General features: G+C 50.3%; 4 protein-coding genes across 4 annotated transcripts; 3 read left to right on the forward strand and 1 right to left on the reverse strand.

Moving 5' to 3' along the window:
* Positions 1-5834: 5834 nt before the first annotated feature.
* COCMIDRAFT_83318 (uncharacterized protein) lies at positions 5835-8111 on the forward strand (the record flags this gene model as incomplete). Its single annotated transcript, XM_007685350.1, has 2 exons — positions 5835-6456; positions 6574-8111. The coding sequence occupies 2 exons, from the start codon at positions 5835-5837 to the stop codon at positions 8109-8111; spliced, it is 2160 nt and encodes a 719-aa protein (XP_007683540.1).
* Positions 8112-9663: 1552 nt separating this feature from the next.
* On the reverse strand, positions 9664-11536 carry COCMIDRAFT_83241 (uncharacterized protein; the record flags this gene model as incomplete). The annotated part of the gene is given in 5 exon segments (XM_007685351.1): positions 9664-10807; positions 10862-11040; positions 11060-11266; positions 11337-11379; positions 11514-11536. 5 exon segments carry the CDS (start codon positions 11534-11536, stop codon positions 9664-9666), a joined length of 1596 nt encoding a protein of 531 aa, XP_007683541.1.
* Positions 11537-11831: 295 nt separating this feature from the next.
* On the forward strand, positions 11832-12403 carry COCMIDRAFT_32689 (uncharacterized protein; the record flags this gene model as incomplete). The annotated part of the gene is made up of 2 exons (XM_007685333.1): positions 11832-11842; positions 12070-12403. 2 exons carry the CDS (start codon positions 11832-11834, stop codon positions 12401-12403), a joined length of 345 nt encoding a protein of 114 aa, XP_007683523.1.
* Positions 12404-13845: 1442 nt separating this feature from the next.
* On the forward strand, positions 13846-15954 carry COCMIDRAFT_22454 (uncharacterized protein; the record flags this gene model as incomplete). The annotated part of the gene is made up of 4 exons (XM_007685318.1): positions 13846-14635; positions 14688-15016; positions 15066-15154; positions 15204-15954. The coding sequence occupies 4 exons, from the start codon at positions 13846-13848 to the stop codon at positions 15952-15954; spliced, it is 1959 nt and encodes a 652-aa protein (XP_007683508.1).
* Positions 15955-15969: the final 15 nt, after the last annotated feature.

Below are 15969 nucleotides of genomic sequence, written 5' to 3' on the forward strand. Positions count from 1 at the left end.
TCTAACAGTCAACTTTCCCTCACGAATCCTTCCTCGATCTTTTCCACAAGAACTCAAGACACCATATCACTTCAACACTACACTTTCCTTATTCACCAGGTCGCATATATCTATTAAGTCCTGCATTACCGTCATCCCAACTATACCCTACACATCATAACCTCATATACCCACACATTCCCCCACATTACTTCACCATTCCCTCCAACCAGAACCAAACAAAGAAAAAAAAAGAAAAACCCTTGTATACTGTACGTTCAAAACAAACCCAACCCCAACCCCGCCGCTCCAATCAACAGCCCCGCAATCCTCCCCGTCGGTACCGCAGCGCCACCCGTAAACTCGGGTAGCAAACTAGAAAAGGGCACGGAGAACGATGGCGCGTGTTCGGTAGACGTGGTCGTAGTGCGTGTGGAAGACGGGGTGGATATGATGACGGGAGGGATGAAAGAAGAAGAAAGGGATTCTTCTTCGCCAGAGGGAGAGGAAGGAACGAGGATGCTGGTTGGTTTTGTGGAGGAAGGGGGTGGAGGGGGACCTTGAGATGGGGTGTCAGCGGTGCTGAGGGGTGGAAGAGAGGGACTGGGGATTGGGGTGGAAGAGCGGGGCGGTGTGGGGGGTGGCGTACCACTTGGCTCGGGGGCCGGGGTGGAAGGAGATGGAGATGGAGATGGAGATTGAGATGGAAGGGGCATACGTGAGCTAGATCGCGGAGGTGGTGGTGGCGATGGTGGCGAAGAGCTAGTGGGAGATGCAGTAGATGTCGGTGCGGCGGTTGGACTAGCTGGGGCTGTAGATGTCTCGGTCTCGGTCACCACGGCTCTCTCAGCTGTTGGTAGACGCCGAATGATAGTGGTTGCAGCGGGGACGCGGGACAGATACGTTGTCGAGCCTCGTGCTGAAGTGTCTGGATCCGCGGTGCTTCCTACGATGGGATCGCAAGCGCTGGATCCGATCGGCCGGCCGAGCTGTTGGATGACCGTGGGGAGAGTGTTCAGGTAACTGACTACTGTAGGCGGTACCGAGGATTTCGGCTCCGGGATCTCGCTTTCTACGACGATGAGGGGTGGCCAGACTGTAGGTACTGGCAGTGATAGAGTTGATGTCTCACTCACACATGCCAAGCCGATTGGCTCGACTTCAATGCGGCTAAATGTTGCATAGGCAGCGTATACGGTTGGCCATGTCAAAGGTACGCCAGAGTAGTCCCAGGTGATGGTCTGAGTTGATGGCGGGAGCTCGTTTGTGTAGAGTGTGGAGCTTACGTCTTCGCTAGCGGCGTTGGTGTAGATGTCAAGAGTCACAACGGGTAGCGACGTAGTTGAAATGATGACGGTTCCTGGGTAGCCTAATCTTTGTGCTGTTACGTCGATCTGACATGCGCTGGGGCAATATACAGATGCTGAAGAAGTTGACGAGAGAGAAGGAGTCAGCGTCTCGGTGACGGTGGTTGGTTGAATTAGAGTAGTAATAAACGACTGCGTAACCAAGACGGTAGAGACAGTAGTCTCAGCGGGTAATGTCAAAGTTGACACTACACTCGAGCCAGGAAGCGATACCGTGGTTGTTATGGCAGAGGCCGGCAAAGTTACAGTAGAGAGTACTGTGCTTGTAATCACACTTCCGGGAAGCTCACTCACCACTGTCGACGTCACAGCTGGTTGAGTTGTTGTCGAGATGATTGTGCTTGGCGGCAATTGCGTAGTCACCACCGAAGTTACTCCGGGAAGTTGGGTGACTGATGTGATAACTTCAGGTGGCAGGGTAAGCGTAGAGACAATGGTACTCGCAGGCAACTGTGCGGTCACAACTGAAGTAGTTCCAGGCAGCTGAACAGTAGTTGTCACGACTTGCCCAGGTAAAGTAATAGTGGAAAGCTGCGTAGTCCCAGGAAGTAGTGTAGTGACAGTGGAGAGGCTCCCTGGAAGCGTAAGAGTAGAGGTAGTAATCTGGCCTGATTGTGTGTATGTATCTGTGATGGTTGTGGGCGGCGAGACTGACGTGAAAGTCACAGTAGTTGGTGGCAGTGTCACAGTTGAGACGGTCGTGGATATTGTCGTACTTGGCGGGAGTTCGGTTGTTACCGTAGACGTGACGCCAGGAAGTGTTGTCGTGGTAACAATAACTTGAGGTGGCAACGTCAAGGTGCTAAGCTGAGTCGAAACTTCCGTTCGAATCTCTACAACTGTCTCTGTTCGCTCAATTGTCTCAGTTGGCCCTGGAATTGTTATTTCTTGAGTTGGTCCTGGTATGGTAATTTCTTGTGTAGGGCCGGGAATCTCCACGGTAAATGTGGATGTAATCAAAATCTCTGAGATAACAGTCTGGGTAATTATGCTAGTTGTACCAGGAACTGTATTCTGTTAGGTTTCTGTGAGTTTTCTTTCTCACGCAAAAGTACTCACGAGATATCGTTGTCGGGACGAATTCAGTTGTTGTCAACGTCGAAACAGAAGTGGATATACTGATGGTCCAGGAAGTCTCCGTCGTGCCAGTGGTTTGTGTCGTTGTAGTTGGTTCAATGCTGGTAACAGTCTCGGTCGGTCCAGGCACGGAGACGGTTTGAACTGAGGTCTGTGTAGGGCCTGGCACCGATATAGTTGGCCCTGGAACTGACACAGTTAGACCTGGCACAGTTTCGATCACGGAAATCAGCTCAGTCAGTGTGAGTGTTGCAGTGGTTTGCGAGACTAGTGTTGTAGTGCTGACGGAAGTTGTTCCAGGCACTATTTACTGTTAGTTATCTGGGGAATGGTCCCGCAAAAAGCAAAGAAGACTTCAAAATAACCACCAATCAGGAAAGATCTAGATGATGGAACTCACGTGTTATGGTTATTGTGTCAAAGAAGGTTGTGGAAAAAGTAGTAATCTATAGGAGCATAATACGTTAACACCATCAAAGGTTGGCGAGAGCTAGCCATGTGAACTCACAGAAGTATATATGGACGTTGAAATGCTGGTGGTTGTAGATACAAGAGTTTCGGTTGTGATACCAAGATCAGTCGTCGTTATTGATATAGTTGTATATTCAGTCGTCGGAGTGTAGCTAATTTCGGTCGTTGGAAGGAGCTAAATCATTGTCAGTCAATTTCAAGGAACGGCCACTCAAAAGTCAATGAATGAACCAAAACTCCGCTGCAAGATAGGAGCTGGTAAATATACATCATTGACAAAAGATACAATGATAAACGTGCGTAGAGGGAGGTGCGAAAAACATACCGATACAAATGTCGAAATGAGTGTCTACTTGCATTAGTTGGAATCTTTAGAAAGGGGCATGCAAACTCACTGTGGTCGTCAGTTCCGTCAAAGTTTTGTTGGCCGTTACGGTTGAACCAGCGACATGTTCTGTAAAAGTGTACGTCGAAGTCTGTTATCTGTTAGGCAAGTAAATATTAGATTGTCTTATGAGAATGAGTTACCTCGGTAAGATTGCGACCTGGCTTTGTGATAGTTTCTTTTTCAGTCTTTGCAGGTCAGCGAATTCCTCGAGATGAGATAGTGATAATATGTACTTTTGTTGTTGTAGATTTTTTGGTTTCTGTAATAGTTACAGGAGGGCGAATGGAGCAGGATTGAATGGAAGTAATTGTAACAGTCTTCGCAGGTGGGCCATATCCACCGCCGTTGTCCACACTTGTTGTCTTCGTAACGGTAACTGTGATAGGCGGTGGGAGAACTTCATAGCCTCTGGAAGGAGTGATGGTGTTCGTTACAGTTCTAATCGACGTACTAGGGCTTGGACAGGTCATGGGTGCAGTGACTGTGATTCGTATTGTAGATGTAGAAGGCTGCCCATAATCGTACACGGTGGTGGTGGTTTTGCATGTTCCTGGAGTCTGCCCATAATCTTGCACGTTAATCACTTCTTCGGAAGGTTTGGTAGACGGCGACACAGCCTTTGATGATTTCTGAGCATCCGGCACTGCGTTGCTATTCTGTGCGCGAGCTATCCCGGTCAATGCCAGAAACAGCGGCCAGTAGTTGCGCATGCTTAAGGGAAAGACTAGTGGTTTGGATGAACGAGTGACGAACGAATCGAGCCTAGATATTCGCGTGAGAAAATTGGTGTAAACCGCTTGGGCAAGACGATCGCGGGTGCAGTTAGGAATGACGCAGAGCTCTAGCCTTCTAAAGCGAGTGCAAGGCTGAGAAATAGTATATTGTATAGGTGCCTCAAAAACCACGGGATGTCGAATACAGAAGGGGCAGCTGTAGAGAGAGAAAAATTTAGACCAATTAGAGCATGGCGTACCTTGTTACAGAGCCTGGGTCGGAAGGTGGGAGAGGAAAGGAATTGCCGGCTAAGGATGATACAGGACGATGACGAAGCTAGCAGAATTCCTGCATATTACGAAATCATACACCTGCACCGAGGAGGTTGGGAATACATGAGCTTGGCTCGTCTGCCTGTATACTAGGATATGTAAATGTAGCACCGGAAATAGCATATCCAAGCGGCAGGTGGGTGTCTCCATCATGGCCTACTACTCAGAAGAGTACAGGTCTTGGCGCTGAACTGATGGTAAACCGGTGAATCATTCCACAAACACTGTCAGCAGCATCATCATCATCCTCCGGTGAAAGGCCACCACTTCAGTCATGAATGCATATTAAAATCACGATAGCAGTGGCTGCCACTTCTAAACGCCAGAACACATCTTACCTATGCCACAAACATCAAGAAACGGGACACATACTGCGAAGGATCTAGAGCCAAGTCGTGGATGCAACCCACGGTGAACGCTGACATGGACTATATTGAGGCCGCATATAGTTAGCCCTCGACCGTAACTGGAATAGTGATCTGCAGCCGTTCATCAAAAGGAATGCGGCTTGACGCCAGAGAAGGCTAAAATGAAGGAGGTGCGGGCCAGTCTGGCAGAGGGCTAGAAGCTATGATTAAGGACATAGTAACACAAGGGCGGCCCTTGCATCTTGGCGAATATCCCCGCTGGACGCCATACTACTCAGGTTCACTAGCTAGGAACACTTGAAAGGAGCATAGTGAGGCTGGTTGCTACAACTTCAGATGAATGGATGGAGCCGTAGTATATAGCAAAGTCGTCATGAGGAGGGCATGGCGCAAGGCGTACAATGACAGGCGAGGTGCATGCACGTAAGAAGCTCAGTCCGTGCGCGGCGGGAGAGTGGGGCGGCACCTAGCGCGATTGCGGCCTTAGCTGCCGCTGTGAAGGAAGATAGGACGACTTGAACATGCTCGTCCAGTCAATCTTCAGCGCCTCCTGCACGCCACACACCTACTCACATCCCTCACTCAAGATCCACTTGCCCAGATATCTCAACATGTTGCCCCCTCCATCCCTCATGGTCCTGGCCCCCACCAGCCTGCTTCTACGTTCGCCATTTCTTCGTTATTGCTTTTCCCCCAATGGGAACCCTGTAATTAGTCGCCACCCAACCCACACCCTTTGTTCGATGCCGCCACGTCGAGTGGTATTTCGATGTCTTCAAATGCGCTAGGCAAGCATATCATGTCCTTTTGGTGCTGTGCCTCGACCCCGCGTCGAGCACAGATACCAGCCTTGCTGCAGAAGCAGATGGACTTGATGTGCCTGCAACAGCCAGACGAACCCATGATTAACCGCCCCAAGCAGCGGTCATTTGAAATCAGATGCTAATCCCTGTTGAGGGGTCAGAACCGACAGTCAGCAGCTTCCTATGTCATCGCCGTCCATTAAGCCGTGTATGAGGCTTTTCATGGCTGGGTCAGACGGCTGACACTTTGTTGGCATGCCTTGCCCGTGCTACCTTTTCTAGGTTGAGAGCCTTCGTTATCTGCTCCATATACCCACTCTGTAAATGATACTATAATGCGACACTCAGCAATGCATTCCAAAAAACGCGACGATCCGCTCCCACTGCCACCACGCCCATACGTTCTAAGTGATAGTGGAGTATTCGACGGCAACGACGGAAAATGGTCATCATTCCTTCTCAATATTGGAGATGATGGCTCTGGGAGAGGCCAGAACTTTAGGGTTCTTATTTCTACTTCATCTCCGGTTGTCGTGGTTCCTGGACAAACTGAATGGTGTGATGACGATGAGTGCGCTAAGAAGCGCGGGCTTGAGCTTTACGACGGAAAACAGCCTCTCGGGTTACAGGAATCGGCGCAGTGGCAAGCCTCCGAGATTTACAACGTACCTCGGCCGAATTGGTGGAGTGATTCCTATAGAATTGATCAGAGCGACTTGAATGGTCTATGGGGAGTTGATAATGTGGGTTTGGGGGCAAGCTCGCCTGAAAGTCTCATACTAGCCGAACAGTATGTTGTCAGGACTTTGGTGAAGGATTTCTACATGGGCTCTTTTGGACTCGCTGTGGGAGCTGTTGGCCCACCTGGCGGAGACAAACCAAATTTCCTGGACAATTTCGAAGCTGCGAAAAAGATCGCGAGTCGTTCATATGGATACACCGCTGGTGCATACTATCGTGAGTGATCCATTCTTCCATTTTCAGTCACAACAGGATATTGCTTTGCGTTTACTTGGGCTATATGTCATATGCTGCTTAATGACTGACGCGTTGAGATGGGCTAAAGAAGCATAGGAAATAACAATAATGGAATCCCAGGAAGCCTAGTCCTAGGCGGGTACGATGAATCACGGTTCACTCAGAAAGGTACATCCATACGCATGCCGAATGACAGGAACAACGATCTTGTTGTTGGAGTACAGTCTATTCTTTACTCAATGGATCAAGACGTTGAAACAAACACAGTAAGATTGACACCAAGTGGAGGATTCTCTGCTACGATAGATTCTACACTACCTTATCTTATCTTACCGGATGAAGTTTGCGACGAGTTTGTATCCAAATTTCGTCTAGAGTTCGATGGAAATAGTCAGTTGTTTCTTGTCAACTCTACTTCTCACCAGGCCAACCAGCGCGAGAATGCTACCGTTTCCTTCAAAATCGGGGCGAGCCCTTCCGACAGCGACATCTTCACATCCATTGTCTTACCATATGTAGCGTTTGTCCAACAGGCTAGCTTTCCTCTACCCGTTGCCAATGATAGCACCCAGTATTTCCCGATCAAAAAATCCGGGAACGGCAAGTTTGTGCTGGGCCGCACATTTTTGCAAGAAGCGTACATCATCGTCGACTACGAAAGGGCCAATTTCACAGTCGCGCGAGCATTATTTGCTGACCCTATGCCTACCCAGAGTCTTGTCACCATATTCAACGAGTCATACACTGGACTACCTTCTTCCGGAAAAGATGATTCTGAAGGGGGACTACCTACTGGCGCAATCGCGGGAATCGTTGTGGGAATTGTTATATTTTTCGCTCTCGTTGCTATTGGTGTCTTCCTTTGGTGGAGGAAACGCCGAAATCAGAAGAACGATAAACTTGAAAGTGAAAGGCCCTTGGAGATAGACACAACTCATGCTGGCACGGAAGTCAAGTACCGACGCGTTTCAGAGCTTACTGGATCTGAAGGTCCGCAATCACCAAGAGGCTCGTCGCTGGGTTACTACAGTCCAGATCACAAGTCCATACCCCCAATTAGCGAGATGTCGCCAGATAGCCCTCCCTCCGAGCTTTACAGTCCTCCCCCTGAAGGCCACGACGGTGTCGATTATTTTGCTTCAGCCGAGGCAAGACGGCAGGGGGCAATGCGAGATCGCCGCTCTCCAGGCATGAGCACACCACAAACACCTACTATTGCCGAACTTCCTGGAGAAGGCATTACATACGAGACTTCTGCGGATGAATCGAAGCCGACACAAAGACCTCTACATAATCGCAGTCCGAGTGACAGCTCACTTGGTACAAACATCGATGCAGTGCTAGCGAATGATCGAATGGCCAGCCCAAGGAATGAATCGGATGTTGATGACGCGGCAGTGGAGCCTCGTTCATCGGAAACTATTGAGGAAGAAGCTGGCGCAAAACCGGGGCCGTCAGATGCAGAACATGATCCTACCGAGCAATCAACCGTTGAAAGGCGACCATCGCATTCGAGAGGGTTGAGTGACACTACAGTTAAAAGTGAAAGCACAGCAGTGTCGCAGCCAACACAAGAAGAACTGGAGCGTTGGGCGAGGACTGGAGAGGACGCACAACGACCAATGTCTCCATAATGTACAGCGATCTAAATGCCACTTCGATGCGCTTTGAGAATTTTGCAAGCAGTTTTCCTTTCGCATTTTCTTCACTCCGAACACTTGTGCAAATCAAGATACCCACTTGTACATTCTTTACATCCATAACACACTCCTCTATTTCCTTCGCAGATGCAGCACCACAATACTCTATTTATGTAAACATAATTCCCTCTAATCCTCCCGACGCAGCAAGCAAACTTTCACGAACACGTTACACGTCCTACTCCACTGTAAGCCAACCCCGAACCCCCCGAACCACAGCTTCACCGCGTCCCTTCCCCCCACCCCAGCCCGCCCAAAAATCCCCTCTGTTCCCCTCCTCGTACCACACCGCACGCGCACCACACCCACCTTCCCCATCTACACCGCCACAACCAACGGCTGACCACCCCCTCCCTCCCCCAACACCACCGCCGCCGCACCCAGCAACAAAAAGCCGCATACGGTCTAGTCTCCCTCCAGCCTCTCACGCATACCGCTGGCATCTCTTTGTTCGCAACCCCCCCTCATTCTTTGTTTACCGGTCCGGCAATAAACTAGAACCACGGTTTTGCATTGGACTGTATTGGACTGGACTGGGGGATCATTTAGCCTCGCAGGTTGTTGTTCCGGCCCCATAACCACGTTGGATTTCCTCTTTTCTTGGAATCGGTCTTGTACATTTGCACAAGGTGTGCATAGTAGTGTCAAACTTGTTGTCATGACCTGACAAGAAAAACTGGGATTGTTGCACAGGTAAGCCAGGGAAGGAAGGGGGGATTCTTTTTTCCCTTTTCAATAGAGATGAATTATTCAAGCACACGACAGTGCAGCACCAGTTCCCATGCCGACATGCCTAAAACAAAGCCCCGAGGCGTATTCTACCGTGTTCATGCGTTAAATGGCTCCGCGGAGCACAAACATCCGCCAAGTCTAGGCTTTGAACCAGTCACCCAGTCTTTGCATGCATGAGAGTTAAGAATTGGGGGCGGTTGTGCGGCGTATCGGGTAAGGCGAAAGGTGGGGCGAGTCGACAATATACTCCGAGGGGGCGAGAGCGAAGCGATCCCAGTCTAGACGACGCGAACTTTGTAAGCAGCGGGTATGAAGATCAAACGCCCCTTCTAGGTAATGTATGCGTATTCACTTCGAAAAAAAGAAAACCAATAATGCACGAGCAGAGTTTCAAGTGCAGGAGTGTTTTTGTTGCAAGGGAAAACAATATTGGTATTTTGCGGGCTGGATATCACGCCACAATGACATCTCTGGTCGTGGCATTTGATTACTGCTCTATATTCAGCCTGATTAATGGATTAACCGGCGTACATAAATATGCACACTCAACGAAGTCAACCGCCAACATAGCGAGAAATGCCCCGAAATTTTGGTGCCGTTGAAGGGTCGCTGTAGGACCATGGCACAGTTTTGCGCATGTGATGATTTTGCGCCGGGCACTCATTCGATACAGCTCAATTCCAGGGTTTCTGGCTCAACATGGCGGGTCTGGCTATAGATAGCGTGGTGTTATAGTGGCATGTCGCATGCACACTCAATCCTCGGAGTCTGCAGTACTACTACCCATATGTACCTTGGATGCTTTGTCTTGCTCCGCTAAAGTTACCATGAACTTGTGTCCAGAAGATGAATGGTCCGGCATCTCAGTGGGTACAGATTGTCCAGGGTGTGTTTGTCGATAAGCCACGTCAGGTGCGCGTCGCTGAGGATAAAGTACCCCTTCTATTGTTGTTGCAGTATTATTTTGACGCCGCATCAGGTTTGTGAAGAGATCGAATGTCGAGTTCGAGTTGAGAAACGATAGTGGCCATTGGATGGCAGGAAGCCAGCTGTGATCAATGGATTCGTGGCATGCCTTTAGTACTCGCTGGCCCCAATTTTTCATGAACCAGTATCGTGGTTCCGCAGCTAGAAGAACAGTGGCATAGTGCATGAGAATGACTAGCGCACCTGGCCGTCGTTGCTGCAAAAGGTTTGTGAAATCCACATGGCTATGCAATGGCCAGGAGAACAAGAAACGTAGCTCTCGGTTGTCAACCTTGGGAGGTAGCGAGATACTTAAAGCAGGATCGAAGTGTGCCACTGTGGCCAAGTAAATCGCCCTTTCACTCTCAGGGAGATCATGTTTGTCCCGGATGAAACCGGCTAGTGGAGGGGTTTGGTGTAATAGCTCCATCAGGAGTGGTTGCGAAGGGGTCACCTCAGATGGGTCTCTGACCAAGGGAGCAAGAAATGAGTCAACAATGGCGGCTTGTGCAAGTGCCAGGATATTACCCATACCCCGCATGAGGTAAAAGCAGTTGAGGAGACCTTCAATAGCACACGGTGGTGTATCGTTCATATTGTGCTCAGCCTCGAAGCCTAACGAGGCAAATACACTTAGGGTGAGTAAGGTAGATGTGGCTACGATAGTTGCAGCTTCTTGAGGGGTTGTGGTGGCGATGTTTTTTCGCAGTCCCCTTATGGCACAGTCCTGGTGGTGTACTCCAAAAGTGTAATACTCTTGGCGTAGTTCTTGCTGCTGCTCTTTGTCGGCTTTGGAGAATGCAGCGAAAGCCAGCATTTCGTGCATCAAGTAGGGGTGTGAGATTGCATACTTTGGAGCTTCGACTCGCCACATGTAGCAAATATCGCTTCGATGTGTGAGCTCTTGGTGGGCTTCGGTGGTCCAAAAATGCCTGCAACGGGTGAGTCGACGTGTCTGGTTGGGTGAGGTCGACAGTTGGTCTTACAGGAGCTCCAGATCACGCAGCCAAAGGTCTGCTTGGGGGATTTCATTGCGGTGTATGAATCTTGATAGAAACGGATACTGGTCTGCCTGTGACTCTGGCGAGGAGCCTTCGGATATGGCTGAGGGCTGGCTGGGGTGAGAGTCTATGCGGGAGGGAGGCGTTGCAGACGCCGACGACGCCTGTTGACTGGTCAGCAACGATATCCAAGGGCATGGCGTCGACGTGCGGGTCGGATCGTACGGCTATGGGTCGCTCAGACGGTGACGACTGGTTGGTGCGTCGGGAAGTAGTTGCAGCGGAACCTGCCGCGAGGGAGGAGGCTTGGGGTGTGTTGGGATCCCAGGTAACAAGGCTACACGGGACGCCATGACGGGCACAGTTTGAGCACGGCTTGAGCTCGTCACACTGGAATCTATCTCAGCAATGATCTTCTTGGATCAGTCCACCATGCTCGGCCCAAGTTGGTCTGGCGTACCTTCACGTGGCGAGCCTTGCACTGTCGACAGCCCAGGCGTGATCTGTCATACACATTTTAGCGTAGTCCAGTGCCAATAATAGCCCCTGGTATGGCCAGGACGGTGAAACGGGATGAGGTTATTGGCGTGTGTGTGCGGGTGACGAATAGACGGGTGGGGGGTTAACAAGTACGGACTTCTTGTGCCCAAGGCGTGGCATTGGAGGAGAGCAGCACGGCCAGGGACCGGGGCGTTGGGCTGCGACAGTTGACCGCTCGCTCACGAGAGTGCAACGGACCTACTCTACTGGACGTGTCGTCAGACCGTTGATTGAGGCAAGAAAGCGAATGCGACGTGGAGGAACACGGGAGGTGCGGTCTTGGTGGAGCGTGGGATCTTTGCGCGCGCAGGGATAAGCACACACTATGCCCCTTACATCGCTTCATATGCACCCGAAAAGAACCTCGGCGAACAAGTGGAGCTCGCATTCGCATTCACGCCCTCGTCCTCCCTACATGGCGCTCCAGCTCGCCATCACCACTGGCCCGCCCATGTCCACCGCATCTCGGACACTTTCCACGTGCAGCGGCTCGTTCCATCGCATCTGGGGCCTTCTAATGACTTACATATGTATACAGGTCCTCTGCACATCGCCCCGCCCAGCACCATGCAGGAATGCTTGATGCCTCTCTACACCACACGCGCACACAGCGCCCAGCACCGTCACATGTTGCTAATCTAGACGACCGCTAGACCGACAGCTACCGCGGCCGCGTATGCTCCAGACCGTTTGGATTTGTGTTGGGCGGTCGAGAAAAAGCAAACTGTGCTCACAACGCACGCTACGCCCATGGCTCCCTGTATACTTGCAAGCCGCGAAACGAACTACCTCGAGCAAGAGACCGGCTGGCGTGCAATCAACACGACTAGCCTAGTAGAAGGCCTCATCATGATGCCACGTTATGTCAGGACGAACTGGCGAGAAAACGGTCCTCCACAGCTGGCTTGCCTCCATCATAGAACCGGCCTATCTTCCAAGCGACTCTATCCATTGGATCTAGTGGTTACCTCAGCCAAGGTAGTCTGATATACATATGACGGACTCTACACCAAATATGTGCCGATGAGAATGCTATGTACCAGGATATATTTGGGAGGGGGGATGGGGGGATAATGTTTTCCGGAAGCATCGGGAAAGACAAATATTTGTAATATTCCAACTAATCTCAGACGTTGACGTTGACAGATCTGACCATGGCGTATCATGGCGTTCTAGTGTGGCGTAGGAACTGTCACTAGTCTCCCGGCTCTGGCTTGCTTATCGTCGATCAATCTCGATTCATCCTCCGGTCTTGTTCGAGATGGCATGTCCCTTGTTCCCACGATAATGTCTTGTTGCGCAATTCAGAGAGGAAAATATGCTGAACGGCAAATTTGATTGCTGAAACGGTTCTCAACGCCATGTATCGGATTAGGAGGTATAGTTTGACCACAGCTGTGTCGGCCGTAAGGTAAATGGAATGAGTGCTTGGCAACGACAACGCCAATTCTTAATATAACCCCTAGTCTGCGTGGAAACCTTATCGCAAACGCGAAGGCGTCCGATGGGCGATGACGGTGACGTTACTCTGGACGTGTAGAAAATGCTCAGTGATCTATATCAGCTATTGCTAAACATTGCTACTGTGTGTAATATGTACCTACGGTACAGAGGTGGGCAAAGACCCCCGGTGTATTGCTAATGCTGTGAATTCATTTTACAAGACTCTCCTCAGAACAGTCAGCTCATGTCCTCGCAAATGGAAAGCGGCTAGAAGCCTTCGAGACTGCCGACTCCCGACTGCCAGCTGCCATGAAGCCAAGCCGAGAGGGGGTTCAAGGTACATGAATCGTTTAAGGTCCAACTCGGCTCCCGTATTGACAAACACTACGCGAGAGTGCAGTGGCGTGGGGGCTGGGCTTAACTGAAAGTGCATTATTTTAGCGTGTTGATAGCATAGGCACATGTCAAGCTCCAGCGTTGACAGGATGACAGGAGAGCGGTTTGGGCCTAGACTGCTGCCTATCGATAACGTACCTTTGCCTAGACCCGCCTGGGTCACATGCCTTCAACTCCATCCAACGACAAAAGATGCCTAGCTCACTAACAACGGTACACGGTTGTATAGTCGCGAAACTTAGTGCATCCATAAATGAACTTTGTTCATACTATTCGCTTACTTTAGCATGTAATATGACTACGGCCGCGACTGTACCTCGCCTTGGGTACTAACCATCTGCCAGGAATGCCAACAGTAGTAGACGCAATGGGAAGCCCGCCTCTTGTGAACCGTGCAGGCTGAACAAAACGAAATGCGATCACGGCCATCCTAAATGTGACAGATGCCGACAGCGTGGAATCGAAGACCGCTGTTTCTATCATCCAGCACCTCTAACCAGACCGCGTCCCGTGGCAGATGAGTCAGAAGCAGGCGCGTCTCGTCCTCCCAAGCGAAAGTACAGAAAGACTGCGACCGATATCCTCAAACAATGGCTAATCTTTATAGCCGTTCATCAAAGAAGAATAATGATCCCGCTGCTGTTTTCCTATCGCCTTCGTCCCATGGAGACAAGCTCGCTGATGCCGTTGCTGCTGATGTCTATCACCCAGGATTTCTCGGCCCTGGCTCTTATGCCGTGTTACTTGCTCAGGATGAAGAGCCAGGTCAATTACCTGAGCGTGAAGGATCTGTCGCATCAGAGAGATCAGATCGGGAGCTTACCCACCAGCACACGTTGTCCAAATCAATGAGATATCAGATGGCGCATGATGTGCTGAGTACTTTTCGCCATTACGACATAATAAAGGAGCTTGTACTTTGGTACAACGCGCGCAACGAGGCAGGTGTAATACCGGCACCAATAGAAGTTGACGCCGTCAATGCGCTGGAAGCTGTCGTTGACAAGCACGATCTCCGACGCAAAGAACCAAGCCCAGAGCTGATAGCCCAAGTTCTGGAAACCACTGCACGCCCTTTTACGATATCTCAATCGCTCGAACCCCGCGATCTTCACATACTATGCTCAGGCGAAAATCTTCGTTTCGAATACATCGGTTTCTTGCTTGCCACCGCTGGTCGCTCGCTGACGTTAGGTCTCGGACCAGAGTCATACAGCGATGCGAGTAACAAAGAAATGAGGTTGCGCTTTACCGACGAATTGCTTCGTGCAAGTACGACCTGTCTGTTTCTTACCACAATGCTTGCTACAGTCAATGACCTCACCATATGGATGTACTACGAGAACTATATGTTCACAGTCATGATGTGCGGATATGCTGGTAAGTAATATCTCGACACTCTTTTGAGCACGGCTAAAGGTCGTAAATCTAGGACCGCCTGCTTGGAGACGCATCGGGGAGTTGGCAACCCAGGTGTACGCGCTCGGCATCCATCAAGATAGAAAGTGCGCCCAAGCGCCAACTTGGTTGGCAGAAATTCGCCGTAGGCTCTTCTGCGCGGCTTACAACCAAGACAAATCCATTTCCACGTTCCTTGGTCGCCCTGTAAGAATTAGTAAGAGACATACTGATATTCACCTGCCGCTTGATCTAGCCGATGATGAAGTAACGGGCAATGAGGAGGTACTCAGCGCCGCCATACAAGCTTTAAGTCCCGATGGTTGGAATACCAAAGGCAGATGGCTTCGGGCATCATGGATTGTGAGTAATTCGGCTTCCCTCTACATCAACCAGGCTGATATGTTTCCAGCGTCTGCGCCAAATGTCCCTCGAGTTTCGCGAAGAAATACTGGAGTTTTCCTTTGTCAAAATTGATGCAAATGCGGAAGCTCAACTTTTGTACGCCTTCTTCAGTAATATTTTCCTGCTTCCACTAACACGTCTATAGGGATATATCTCAGCGCATAGGTACCTGTTGGGATATGCTGCCGAAGCACATGCGTTATTGGAAAACATGCTGGGACGACGATGTTCCCACCAAAATCTGCCTGATGTTGTGCATCGTTCATCTTACCCACTGGTATAACGAGTTCATGATCCAGAAATTGCTCGACTACAGCCCTTTGACTCTCAACGCGGCATTGCTGCGCGTTTCCATTGACTTACTATCCAACACTCTCACTTTGGGTACAATACGAGATCGGTCGTATGATATCCACCGCGACATGCTGCATTGCGTGCTGCTCTTTGGTATTCCAGCTGCCTCAGTACTAGCAACAGCCCTTCGCGAGCAACACCATACAGGTCAGCAGTTTCCGTCTGGAATCTCCCGATCAGAAATCGTCCGTATGCTTAGCGTGCTCATTTCGCATCTCGATGCTGCTGCGCACATGGCAAACTCTGGAGCTGGGCATGGCGAAGCAAACTACAATTTGTGTCGCAAAGCGAGTAAGATTTTCACAAAGATCATTGACACGGTGTTGGATCCAAAGGCTGTGGAAGAGATCATGCCAGCTAGTGATCAGGTAGGAATAGACCTTGGCTTGGATCTATTCTCTGGTGCTGGATTAGATGGTTTCGAGGGAATGGATTTTCCTGGGCTGGAGATTGGCCCTAGCACAAGTGGGGGCGTCAATGATGGTGCTAATGTGAATTGGGGAGCTCTTGGACAGTGGAATGCTTGGACCGGACCCGCGTAAAACACTTTGAGCGGT

This window comes from Bipolaris oryzae (genome assembly GCF_000523455.1).
Source record: "Bipolaris oryzae ATCC 44560 unplaced genomic scaffold scaffold_9, whole genome shotgun sequence".
Lineage (NCBI taxonomy): Eukaryota > Fungi > Ascomycota > Dothideomycetes > Pleosporales > Pleosporaceae > Bipolaris > Bipolaris oryzae.